This window comes from Thamnophis sirtalis, unplaced genomic scaffold, assembly GCF_051295495.1.
Source record: "Thamnophis sirtalis isolate CommonGarterSnake01/CBP01778 unplaced genomic scaffold, rThaSir2_p1.2 scaffold_6, whole genome shotgun sequence".
Taxonomy (NCBI): domain Eukaryota; kingdom Metazoa; phylum Chordata; class Lepidosauria; order Squamata; family Natricidae; genus Thamnophis; species Thamnophis sirtalis.
Window position 1 is genome coordinate 7480856 of NW_028261386.1, and position 14151 is coordinate 7495006.

At 39.2% G+C, this 14151-nt stretch overlaps 1 protein-coding gene across 3 annotated transcripts in view; it reads left to right on the plus strand.

Annotated features, from left to right (window-relative positions):
- Window positions 1-14151, plus strand: part of NLK (nemo like kinase) — a 100938-nt gene that overhangs the window by 48816 nt on the left and 37971 nt on the right. For all 3 annotated transcript variants that reach the window (XM_014058986.2, XM_087717171.1, XM_014058985.2), the window contains exon 2: window positions 7119-7248. In XM_014058986.2, the coding sequence (XP_013914461.2) occupies window positions 7119-7248 (130 nt within the window). The remainder of the gene's footprint in view (window positions 1-7118; window positions 7249-14151) is intronic.

Here is a 14151-nt window from a genome sequence, read left to right on the forward strand (position 1 = left end):
GAATTGAAACTTTTAGCCACGCCTCTAGTGCTGACCAGTCTACAGTTTTTTTCAATTCAGTCAGCCCAGTGGACGCACTTCGAGTTTCTCTTCATTCCTTCCAGATTGCTTGGACTCTCTTTTATTTTCATTACCTGATTTCTTTTTCCTTGTTTCCTTGTTCCTTCATTTGTGAGTAGGCTTGGTGAGTTTTTTCCCTCCCTTTGTTTTTTTTTCGGGAGTTCTCACTATCTTCAGTCTCTCAGGTGTCTGGGCACCGCGAGGCTGCAGGCAGTTGTTGGAGGAGGCGCGTGGGTCGGAGTGTAGATGCCTGCACGGTCGCAGCAATCTCGCTGCAGTCTAGCTCCCCGCTGAGAACTCAGTTGCCTCCAACCGTGCTCGCCTAAAGGAGCCAGCGGATGGCGTGGAGCCTCGGCATTTAGATTGGAGTCCGGTGGCCATTTTGGGAAGCTTGGAAGTTGCGGTGGCCATTTTGGTCATGGCCACCATTTTATTTGCCTTTCCCGCACAAACTGCCGCAGTTGCCTGATCGCCTGGCTCTTGCAGGTTGCCGTGCGGAGCCTTCCTGCCTGGTTTTCCACAAGTTTGCTCCAATGCCTAGTGAGATAGTCATGGGTGGTGGCAAAGGAGGTTTGTGGCTCTACCATGGCCATCGGGACTGCTGTATGCGTTTCCGCCATTGCCTCTTCTTCCCAAGGTGATTTGGAAGATCCTGTTGAAGGAAGCGGAGGTCCTACTAGTGGCTCCTTTCTGGCCTAGAAAGACCTGGCTCGCCGATCTGGTGAGTCTCTTCGTCATCCCTCCTTGGCGGATTCCTCAAAATGAGGTCTCTCTCAGCCATGGGGCGCTTCAACATCCGGAGCCCCAGTGGCTACAACTGGCCATTTGGCACTTGAGAAGGACCTCCTGAGTAGGGGCCACCAAGGTCATTCACACCATTCAGGCATCCAGACAACCTTCCACGACCAGGATATACAACACCACCTGGAGCTCCTTCGACAACTGGTGCACAACACACGGCGTGGAGGCAACCTTGGCTACGGTTCCACAAATATTGGACTATTTGCAGGATGGACTAGACCAGGGCCTGGCACCTAACAGACTCAGGCATCAGGTAGCTGCCTTGTCCATGATCCTAGCACCTGACGAGCACTCATCTCTTGGACATCACCCCATCATCTGTAGTTCCCTGTGGGGCGCAACCAACCTGAGACCCCTGATTGTCCACAGGTACCCGTCCTGGTAACTCAATGTTGTGTTATGGGCCCTGATTGGCCCGCCATATGAACCACTACGATCCGCCAGTCTCAAACATCTGACATTTAAGACTGCCTTCTTGATTGCCATCACTTCTGTGCGGCGAATTTCGGAGTTGGCAGCCCTGTTGATTCAGGAGGACTTATGTCTGATACAACCTAACAGGGTGATCCTCGGACTGGACCCAGCATTTATTCCCAAGATCAACTCCTGATTTCAGTGGGCCCAGGAGGTCATTCAACCGGATTTTTGTCCGCACCCCAAACATCCTAAAGAAAAAAGATGGTACATGCTCGATGTTCGTAGAATGCTACGTAGGTACATCAAATGCACAGCTGCGTTCAGGCGTTCTGAATTGCTCTTCATGTCTTTTCAACCTGCATCCCAGGGCCACAAAGTTTCCTCTCCTACCATCAGGCATTGGCTGCGAGTATGCATTACCTTAGCCCACGTACTCCAAACCGGTGCCACGCCATATCACCGCACATTCTATCAGAAGCACCAGCACAACAGCAACCTGGGTAACCCAGACACCGATAGAGGAGATTTGCAGGGCGGCAACTTGGACTTCCTTGTCTCCATTTGTTCAAAACTACAAATTGGACAGATTTGCTTCTGAGGAGGGAGCATTTGGGAGGCGAGTCTTTCAGGACATTCATACGACCAGAGAGACCCTGGGCTCATCAGCTTCCTGCCTTAACCTGGTTATGTCCCATGCTTGGACTCTCCTGGGCAGCGCCCAGGAAAATGACCATTGGCTTACCTGAAGGGTCGTTTTCTGGGTGCTGTGAAGGAGAGTCCAACCCCACCCTGGAGTCTATCTCCTCCATTCGTTGCAGACTTTTTAGACTGGCCATATGGACATAGTTGCAGACTTGTTTTGGATTTATTGTATGGACTTTGTTCTTTGACTTCTCAGCGTGCAACAGTTCCACGCCTTCATTGAAAAAAACTAGAGACTGGTCAGCACCAGAGGCGTGGCTAAAAGTTTCAATTCAGTCCTGGGCAGATTGGCTGTATTTAACCCATGCTTGGACTCTTCTTCACAGCGCCCAGAAAATGACCCTTCAGGTAAGCCAATGGCCATTGTGACCAGTTCTGGAGAACGAGAACCAGTAGCGGGTAATTTTGAGTAGTTCAGAGAACTGGTAAATACCACCTGGCCCCACCCCCATCTATTCTCTGCCTCCCGAGTCCCAGCTGATTGGGAGGAAATACTACATTTACATGGCAGGAATCTACATGGATTTATCAAGAATAAATTATGCAAAATGATCTTGATCTTTCTTTTGGATAAAGCAACCAGTCTACTTGAATCTCTGATCTGATAAACAGAGCTCGGACAGAAGCTTATTGTGAGAACTGCTTGGGGGGTGATAGCATTGTGTTTGGACACTCCAATTTTTGTGATGAGTAGAAAGCCCAGGGAACAAGACAGTGAACTACAGGTAAGAGTTGCTGGAATATCTGGGAATTATGAGGTAGAAAAAAAATAATTACAAACATTCTGATTAAAAGAAAAACTGCAGTTGCAATAGCAAAGAGTAGAAAATGATGAATTTGACAGAAGGGGGGGGGGAATAATTCGCCAAACACAAATACAAAAGAAATATGTGGGAAGGAAAAGAGACTGACTATAGTTGAGACAGGGAGGGAAATTACTGTATACTTAAATAAATATATTTAAGCACTCTGTGAATAAATAGGATAATAGAAAAAAAAGTCTCGATATTAAGAAGTGGGAATAAGATGGATCTGGGGATGATTACATTAGGACAAAAAGTTTACTTTTTAAGAGCTTGATTTTTGTAACTATTCTATAAAGTCTTTTCTTACGTAGGTAAAACAAATATGCTTTTTCTCCTGTTTCTGTATATACTATCCAAAAATGAACCTGTGACAGTGCATATAAGAGTAAACTGAATCTTATTCACTATAAATGCAGGCTGCATGTTTAATAGGATCTGAATTGGATGTGAAGGCAATCTAATGCGACATCTACGGTGTCACTGATAGCCAGGGATGATTCTGTTAAACTGCCTGGTAGGTGGGTGCCCTCCCTCCACTCCCCATCTGTTTTCCCTACCAAAGCTGTGTACAGGATCTGGATTTGGCAGTGATTGACTAGGAAAGGGGTCTTTGAAATCCTGGTGCATTGTGCAGCTGCTGTAAAAAATGGAAAATCTTTATGGAGGGATTTGAAAATAGAACTGCTGATATAACACACTAACAACAGTGACAATAATAATAACATTATACAAATCTATGACACAATTCTACCATTGTGTCTAATTCTGGCCACATTTTCAAGTACTATGTTATAGTGCTAGAAAAGATGCAAAACAGGGCAACCAAAATGTTAAAGGACCTGTACGTCTGATAAAAAAAAGGTTATGACAGTTGGGTCTGAAGATGATTAAGTGAAGACATGAAAGAGGGGTATAAAAGCGTGCATGTATGGCATTGTATAATTATACAATGAATTTTTTCCCCTCATAATCTTTGAATTTGAGCTGATCCTTTATTCAAATTTAGTAAATAAATCAAGATTCCATTTTGACAAACACTTTTTCACCTATGGGGTTGGCTTCTGAATGTAAATAAACGTGCCACTTATATTTTTCCTTTTATTGCTTTCACTGTCAGTATTTAAGGTACAAACTCTGCTAGGAATGGGCTTAGGCTCTTTGATCTTAATCTATAAAATGCTAATTGAAGATATATAAATAGTCATGTAACCTGAACTTCCACAGGACATTGTGTGGTCTGTCAGACTTATGAAACATCCGATGATGCAGCCACAGTTGCCTACAAAAACTCGTACCAGAGTAAACCAATTAGCATTTCAAGTATCATGTTGCTTTTTTGTCCCTTGGGCTCTGCACAAATTAATTTTTCATGCACATATGTACTAAGCAAAGTCAAAAATAATTGTCCTATTAATCCACATCCCCCAAAAAGACTGTAACAAGGATCTCAGTTCGATATGGTTTGCTTCATAGAGTAGATTTTAATTCTTTCTTTTTTTAAACCCTGGTTTTGTTTAAATATGTTAGAATTATCTCTCTTAAAAACGAGGCATTGGAACGTACAGTCAAAAGTAGCTGTTATCTTTACCAGCTGTAACTCATTAGCTCATACAGATGGGGGAGGGGGGGCAGACAACAAGCTGAAGAGCACAGCCAGCCTTTTCATCAGCAAAGAAAAGGAAAGCATTCCTGTGTAACAATCTTCAGCACTTATCTCTGATTTCTGGTACTATTTGTGCTGAACTAAAGCAGCTGTTACCCCCAGTTAAGAGAGAACAAACTCAACATGCTGTGAAATTACCACACTGCCATTCACTTTCATTAGGGTAGGATTGCTAGGAGCTAGCAAGGCTAGCCATTGTATGAATAATTAAGTGAAATTTTGCTTTCCGAGTGGTCTTTAATCGACAAATTTCAGGCCAATATTTTGATGTATTTCAACCACAGGTTGAAACGTTTTTATTTTTTGCTTTTATGCTTTTCCAAGCTGTAAAAAGACAAGATGGAACTGAAAAGAGTAACTTTAAAAAAAATGTTTTATGTTAAGCAATGCTCAGTGATTGGCACATACTGAGTTGTTCTAACAGACTTTACAGATAATGGTAAATTTATGTACACAAGGAAAAATTATTCTAGAAACTACTTATGTTCATTCTTCGATGACTGAGATATCAGATTATTTATGGTGGAATTTTTGAAGTTTTCAGAAACTATTACATGGCACTATTACATTCTGTACAACACTTTAAATTAATGAAGAAATATTTCTAATAATTTTGGGGAGGCTTTTGCTCAGTTTTTAGAATAAAATATTCAAATGTTTATGTGCTACAGTAGTGTTTGCAGTCACACGGATAGTCCTTGACTTACGACTACAATTGAGACCAAAATTTCCATTGCTAAGCAAACAGTTGTGAAATGAGTTTTGCCTCCATTTTACGATTTTTTTTGCCACAGTTGTTAAGTGAATCACTGCAGTTGTTAAGTTACTAACACAAGAAGTGAATCTGGCTTCCCCACTGACTTTGCTTGTCAGAAGGGCGCAAAAGGTGATCACATGACCCTGAGCTACTGCAACTGTGATAAGTGTGAACAATGGTCGTAAGTTACCTTTTCAGTGCCATTGTAACTGAATGGTCACTAAATGAATGGTGGTAAGTCGAGGGCTACCTGTATTTTTGAAGTAATCCTGAGTACAGCCTGCACATGAAGAATTTTAGTTAGAGAGTCTATATGGAAAGCAGTATGCTTGCTGATAAGAGCTTAACCTTATCCTTGTTTTGGAAATGATATTTTTGAAGAGGTAGTACTTGGGTTTTTTTCCCCTTCTTGGTTCCCGCTAGAACACGCATTATACATTAGGTCCAGGTTCAATCTCAGGAAGGATTCAGGTGAGATAGGGTTAAGAACAACCTCTGTTTGAAAGTTGGAATAGCTAATTACTGGCAGCATTAAATGGCACTGAAACCTGATATCTTTTGTCATCACATGAAGGACCTTTACAAAGGCTTGGCAAAGAGGATAATTTTACATAATGCAAAGAAGATCATTCTTGTGATTTAAAGAAATGGATCTAGAATGGGTGTCATACTCAATTTCATTGAGGGCTGCATCAGGGTTGTGTTTGACCTCGGGGGGCGGGGACGGGGGGGTAGATTGACATCACCCATGTCAGGGGCGTCTGTGGTGGCCTGAGTGCTCTGCTAGCGAAACGGGCTCCCAATCTCCATTTTCTGGATGAATTGAGAATGTGGCATAGCTAGATCACTATATGATCTAGATCACGGGTGTCAAACTTGCCACGTCTCGTTGCCGTCACATGAAGTTTCTTGACGTTTTTCACATTCGCGGAGCTGGGGTGGGTATGGCCTGCATGTGATGCATCTGGCCCACGGGCCGCCAGTTTGACACCCCTGATCGAGATTTATTGCTAAGCTTTACAATCCATAAACTTAATTTTATATAGGGTCTTTCATATGGCTACAATCTGTGGTTTTATTGTATAGATTTTCTGTTGGTTTTTTTTAATGCTCAGCTAATTTATGTATATAATTGATTTTTTTCTTCACTCTATAGACATTATTTAATACAGACACTTTTATATTTTTATAATTTTTAATTACTTGTTCATTTTAAAATAAATAATATTTTTAAAAGAATTGAGACCTGATAGACCAACAAATTAGCTTCAGTATGAGATAGCTTCTTATTTTCTAGTAAAGATAGTCGGTTTCAATGTTCCATGATTATTTTATATCTTTTTTGGATAACAGGAGAGATCTGTCTATGTCATCAGATTAAGCAGCAGCATCTATTGTCATTTTCCTATGTTGACATTCTTAGATCATAAAATCTAACAATTTTTACTACAGAGGTGGCTGCAGTAATTTCACTCAGGAAATACCATGATACATGAGATACGTGTCTTCCTATCCTGTTCCCCAATAATCCAAAGCTATGTACAGGTAGTCCTCGATTTACAAAAAATTGCTTAACGACCACTACCACAGACCTCCCAAGGGCTACCTATGACCCACATTTGGAGAATAAAGAACACTGCACACTGGAGGCCAAGAGTTTTACTAACACAGGACTGAAGGACTTGAGTGTACAGAAATTCTGCAGCCGAATAACATGCAGAGTAGTGATAGATCCGAAGCACAGTTGGAATTCATTGAATGGAAACAATAAAAAGAAGCGAGACTCAATCAGGAGTTTTGTCTGGCTCTTAATAGGTGGATTTATTTAAGAAATGCTTTCATCTATCTTTTCTCTTTGTAAGGACGTAAGTTGCTTAAAATAAAATGTATGTTTATTCTTGTTTTCCTGTAGGTCAGTAACCGATCCACGAGATGGAAAGAGAGTTGCACTCAAAAAGATGCCCAACGTCTTCCAAAATCTGGTCTCTTGCAAAAGGGTCTTCCGTGAATTGAAGATGTTGTGTTTTTTTAAGCATGACAATGTGAGTGGTTCATATATTTTCATTATATTTTTTGGCATTCTAACCAGAGAATGCCATACTATAAAATGTTACAAATATTCATAGGCATTAGAAATGCAGACAACAATTTCTGAGTAAATTACATCTGTTATCAGTGGAAACAAAGCTTTTTTAGAACTATGGAGACATCTAAAATCTAAATCCAGTTGAATCCGCTTTCTATGTTGCAATACACCTGTTCACTTAAAATAAACAGTCAATGCCCAAGGAAATGTATAGAAATGACACATTATATCTGAGCTGATTTCTTTACTTTCTAGGACAGTAAAGAATCAATAGTGTGCTTGCATGTTGCCCTAAGGCCTAAGCCATAGCTAGTGCATGAAAGAAATGAACTGTAGTGAACCTCATGTGCTCCTCTTCCCTTCCTCTTCCCAAACATCCCAGAGAATTTGGAAAGCTTTCAATTCTGCTTCAAATTAATCACAATTTGTAATGTGTCTGGAGAGACTGTAATAAATAGTAAGTGAGGTTGGTTTCAAACAAGTGGCAAGCTGAGACCATAGATTGATTATAGATGTATGTGTGATTCATTTAATTCCTCTTTTAAGAGAGGGTGGTCCTGCTGGCTCTTAAGTCTTTAGTTTACTTTATTGACATTGCACCTTATACAATGAAATTAAATGCCATCTTCAGTGTACATTATAACTATAAAAATAAAACACAAACACACATCCCTCACATTCTAAACAGTTGAATTGAAAACCCAATATTACATTAATATTGCACTATACAGTAGAATTCAATATAGTTACTGCACTGGGATACAAGCTTATTTTCAGCCTTGTTTTGTCCTTGTTTTTATTGTCCTGTACTGTCAGCCGGATGGTAATAGTTCAAAAAAAGGATGCCCAGGATGAGATGGATCTTTAAGAATGTTTTTAACTTTCTTAAGGCAACGGGAGCTATAAAGCTCTTCCAAAGAGGAAGAGAGAAGGTGGCGATGTGTCCCCTCCTCAAGGGGGCCATCACTCAACTCCACTAATCTCAACAAGTTTCATCTTTTTAGGGAAGGTTGTAGAGAAAATGGTCACATGGCAGCTTCAAATGACCTTGGATGAACTGAATTATCTGGATCTTTTCAATCTGGGTTCAGGCCAAAGTTTGGGACTGAAACAGCATTGTTCACATTCTTGGATGACCTCTGTTGGGATGGGATGGGGATAGGAAGCACAATGTTATGCTGTTTTTCCTCCTTCCTCTGGAGTCTGTCCCAGCCAGTGCTGATAAAGAGGATGGAGATCCAGCCCATGGCCCCTGCTTTGTGGGCTACTGCAAGGTTCATTTCTCTCTTCCTTTTAATTTAACATCTACCTATAGCCACTGAGTGAGATGATCTGACAATTTGGGGTGAGGCAATCGTCAATATGCTGTTGAAAAACTTTTTACATTTTGAAAAACAGCTTTACATTTCCACCCCGGGCTGCCTGAATGATAGTGTGGATGTCCTTGTGACCAGCCCTGTAAACCAGGGGTGTGAATGGGGCACAATGAGCTTAGGCTCAACCCAAGCAAGACCAATGGCTTTGAGTACTTGGGCCTTCCAGTACCAAGGTTCTTCTACTTCTGATACTGGATTGGGGGAGACACTGCCTCAGATAGACCTGATGCAAAATCCAGGCGTCCCCTTGGATTCAGGAAAGCAGGTGGTAGCCGTAGCTAAGAGGCCCTTCCTTTGCACATCGTCAGGTTGTGTGCCTGTTTGCACCCATTTCTGGACTGAGACTTTCTTCTCACTGTCATTCATACCTTCATAGCCTCCCATTTGGACTACTGCAATGTGGTCTACATGGGGCTGGTCTTGAGGAAGATTCAGATGGATGAATTATAAATGGTGTTGGCTATTCATCACATCTAATACAACTGCCTGGGGGTTTCATTGGTTGCCAGTGTGTTTTCAGGTGCAATTCAAACTGTTGATTGTCAGCTTTAAAGCCCTTCATGGTTTAGGACTGGGTTGTTTGAAGGTCCATCTTCTTCAAGTTGCTTCTACATATCCAAGGCCCTTACTAGCAGGAAGGGAATGCTGGAAGTCCCATCAGCCAAAGAATGTTGGCTGGTGGGGACCCAGAGGTGTGCCTTCTCTGCCATAAAGCCTGCCCTCTGGCACATTCTCCCTCCAGAGATTAGGATGGACCCAATCCTGCTAATCTTTTAGAAGGCATTGAAGACCTGGCTGTGTGCTTGGGCCTAGGGTCCCGATTATGTGAAGGACTCCTTTTCTTGGTTACATTGATACTGTTGGATTATAATATCACTTGACATCTATTTGTGTTTCATTTCTATTTTGCATTGTGTTTTAACTGTTTTAATTGTCTTTATGATTGTTCGTCACCCAGTCACTGGTTTGAGATAAGCAGCTATACAAGTTGATTAAATAAATACATAAAAATACTGAATTTGTTTTTGCTTAAAGTAATTATAGTAAAGACTACATTTCTGGATCTGGAGGCTTTGGCAGGGTCAATTAATCAAACAAGACATCAGCCTTTTTCTCCTAATGCATCTCCTGCCAGGTAGAGCAGTAATGAGGCTATTCATAATGCCAGAGTATAGTTTAGCTTAATGACAAAACATATATAGTTTTAAGGGAAGCAAACAATAACAATGTAACTGAGAAAAGCTAAAGGGGTGGGGGTGTGATGTAATGCAGACATCATTTAAGCATCTAAATTGGAGCAGGTTAAGAATCAAGCAGAGCCAGTACTTCAAGTAGTCCTATATGAATATTTCCCAGGACTCAAAGATGAAATTCAAGTTATGCATTCCAGAATCCCCCAGCATAAAATAGTGACATTTTATAATCTAATCCCTTTCCCTTTTTTCCCTTTTGGCAAAATATTTGCAAGAATCTAAAAGTATGATCCTGTACAAGTATTTCGTTTGAAAGCTAAGATTAAGTCTCTTTGAGGTGAACAGTAGAGAGTTGATATACCTCTAGTGTAGCTTTTCAGATTGTGAGCAATGGGACAGGAAGGATAGTTCAGGTCTGACTTAAGCTATAAACTCAAAAGAGGCCTAAGGGAAGCTTTATCCTGCAGCTTTAGCATCACAGACTGACTAATTCCTGCTCCCTTAATTTTATAAGGACTAAGAATGTATGTGAATTTTTAATTCTTATTAATGGCAACATTTTCTGCAACAAATCCAAGAAAAAAAATAATTCCAAGTATAATGTGTTGTACTTTGTTTCTTTAAAGCCGATTCAGATTGTTTATTCAGTGAAATTTGGAGCAGAATTAAGACAGTTGTGTCATGTGATGTACAATTTTAAAGTAACTCATGTTACTTTAATGCTGTTAATTTATAGTCATATTTTGGCTCCAGAAACCTGATGTGCTGGTATGTTTATGGCTCTGGGGAATGTATAAACAGCTGATGAAAATAACCGTTTAATAGTAACTATGCAAGCATTGTGAAGAATGAAAGGGGCAGCTTAAATGTGTATTTGTATTCACAACCTTCCATCTTTGTCTCTGATTAGTAATGCTTTGAAACAATCAGATTCTAAACATTGCAGATGTAGGTCAGTTCTGATGTTTTCTTTGCCCGAGGATCATTCTTTGAAGTTGGTCTCAGAATAAAACCGTGAAAAGAAAACAGGATGCTAGAAGTTATCTGGCCTTTACATTTAACAGAGATACATTTTTTAAAATTATGGTTCTAAAGTTATTACTGTAAGCTTTGGCTTACTAGGATGCAAAATCCTAGTATATTAAATGAACTCTGTTAGCAGCAGAAAAGTTTTTCTTTAATTTAGAAAAAAATGAGGATATGCATGAATTACACTTCTTTTCTCTTGTATGTAGAACTTGTTTGCATCAAAATAGTTTTTTCTCTTTGTGACAACCAGGACTATATACGTAATCCTCGAGGTACAACAGATCATTTAGTGATCATTCAAAGTTACAACTGACCTCCTAAAAGCCATGTACGATCATGATTCGAAGATAAAATTTTTACAATAGTTAATCCGGTTACTTGCACTTACAAATGACCAGGTGGCTTCATAACTTTGTAGAGATGCTAAAGCACGCCCACCTATCTCTTCTCCCCCTCCTTCCTTGCCCTGCTGGGTCCCTGGGAGCCTGGGCCAGCTTTGCCCCACTGTTCCACCCCTCAAAATGCCTTGCTTACCTTCCAGAGAACTGCAGAATTCAGTATTATAGGCTGTTTTTAAACTGGGCCATGTGGAGCAGCTATTTCCAAACTGACCTAGGCAAAGCAGCATTTCCCCTGCCTTCTGCATGGCCTCTTTAATTCAAAACAAGATGATGAGCCACAGTTTGTGTTTGGCAGTTTCTATATTTCCTGGTAAAAAAAGTTTTAAAAGGAAGGGGCAGAAACAAGAGCAGTAAGATAAAGAACAGACAATAAAGGGTTAAGTGTTAACAGGGAGATGCAGAGGGAGCTGCTTTGCCTTCTGACCTGACCTTTACCTGACCTGGAAGGCAAAGCTGTTCTTCCCACTCCCTCTGCATCACCCTTTGAACGCTTAATTCTTAGCTCCTCAAATATTGGAACATCCCAGTCCTTTTTCTTATACTAGACATACCCAATTCCTGTAATAATTCATGTTTTAGGAACATATTAATTATATTAATGTTATATTCCTTAAATATTAATTAGTTATTAATATTGCATAATTTAATAATATTAAATACTTAAACATCAATTACATAATAATATAATTAATTGTAAATAATGAATAATGAATAATTAATATCAATTAATTAATATTAATTATATTAATATAATATTCCTTTAACACATTAAAGGAAAGAGAATATAAAAGTCATAAATAACAATCCTAGTAAGAAGAGGGTGAATGCACCAGTGAATAGCATGGTGACTAGAAGAAGGCATTTATTCCAGTCTTGGTTTATTACCTGTACAGGTTTATACAATGTGACTTTTGTGGTTTTAATTTGGCGATGAATATGTGTTTTATATTTTGTTAAATAAATGCATTCTGCATTAGTTCTAAAAACGTTGGTTTCTTAAAAGAAACAAATGCAATTCCTTCTGGTCAAGTTCTGTTCAGTACTCTTTTAAAGATTAAAAGCAATCTTTTAATCTCTATACTTGTCTGTTGATTTTTGAAGAATAGGATTCTTGCCTCTCTATCAGTTGACATAGAAATTTAAAAATCAAGCAGACTGAGAAACATGATTGGATCATGATGCTTGGATCATGTGCGTTTTTAACAAATAAAAAATTACCATGTTCTTCTGAACGAGGAAGATTTGGTTTTTTTGTAAGAAATGCCAAGGTAATTCAATAATATATGGCTATTTTGTGGTAAGAATCACAAATGTATCCTAATATAGTTTTAAGAAACCAACTATGATATTTTCTAAATAAGGAGAAATCTTTCTTTGTAAAATAGAACTAAAATAAAGCTAGTGATTTTACTTGATTGGACTTTGACAAGGTTAATGAATATTTACGTGCAAGACTTAGAGTTCCGCTTTAGAATCAGAACAGATATTGGGAAAATACTTATAATGAGCAAGTATTATTTGTGAATAGTTGTCAAGTAGCTAACCCTAAATAGCAAGAGCAGTAGCAGTTAGACTTACATATCGCTCCATAGTGCTTTACAGCCCTTTCTGAGGGGTTTACAGAATCAGCATATTGCCCACAATAATCTGGGTTCTCATTAAACATGATGGAAAGCTGAATCAACTTTGAGCAGGTCAGGATTGAACTCTAGGTTGTAGGCAGAGTTAGCCTGCCATGCTGTATTCTAACCATTGTGACACCACAGAATAGTAAGCCCAACATGCTCCTTCCCCAAATAAAATAGTAATATAGATAACTTTGAGTTAATACGGTAATTGATTGGCAATTACAATTGTAAGTCGTGACAGATCATTGGGCCCAATTTTAGTGTGTGTGTGTGTGTGAGAGAGAGAGAGAGAAAACACACCCCAGAATTCATTACTCCTACTTTATTGTTATACTTTCTCTCATTTTCTCTCCTTTCTTTGGGAATTTCATTTCTTTTTAAAACTAATCAGTCATGTGATGATCACTACTTTCATGACAGCCATCACTTAAGACAGCCACTGCAAATATGGAATCTATGTTCTGTTCTGGCAGATGCTAACAGGTAAAAGCAGATCTTACAACTATCAATAAGAAAGCCTACCATAAATACATATAGTTTGTAGAGATAGCAACATTATCAAAACCAACTATAAACTCCAGCTGGTGGACAACCAGGTAGGTATAGGTGAAGTGATCCAATAAAACAGATCAATCATATACAAATTGAAATATAAAAGCTGCAGTGATTAATTAAATAAGAGACAATGTCTTGAGAAATTAAACATATATACTGCAGACACTGGTATCAAAACATACTTATTTCTTCCAAATAAAAGAAAGGTTTTCTTTGTTGCATACATTTTCCTAGTAAGATTTCCTCCACTTTGCAGAGAAAGATTAAGCAAGAACATCTGTTCTTCTTATTTATCACTTATTATTTAGTAATAAGTAGGATATTTTAATGTACATTTTGGCATGAGTGCCGAAAAGCAACCTGGTATTTTCCATGTGTTTTAGACTACTGTTTCCTTAACTATTCTTCCAGCTTGTAACTCACCAAAAAACTCCTTTGGTGAATTCCCTAGGGGGGAAAAATCATTATAATAGATTACAACCAGTCAATCTGAATCTCCTGATTAGGAAACTTCTTATTCCTTCTATCAAACCCAGCCATAAAAAAGAAAAAGATTTTGGATATTTCTCCCCCAAATCTAGAAATAATTTTTAAAAAGCTGTGCCAATGCCGAAACACAAGGTTTTTTTAAAGCAATTATGTCAGCTCTCTAAATATCAGCAAGTTGTTATTGGGAA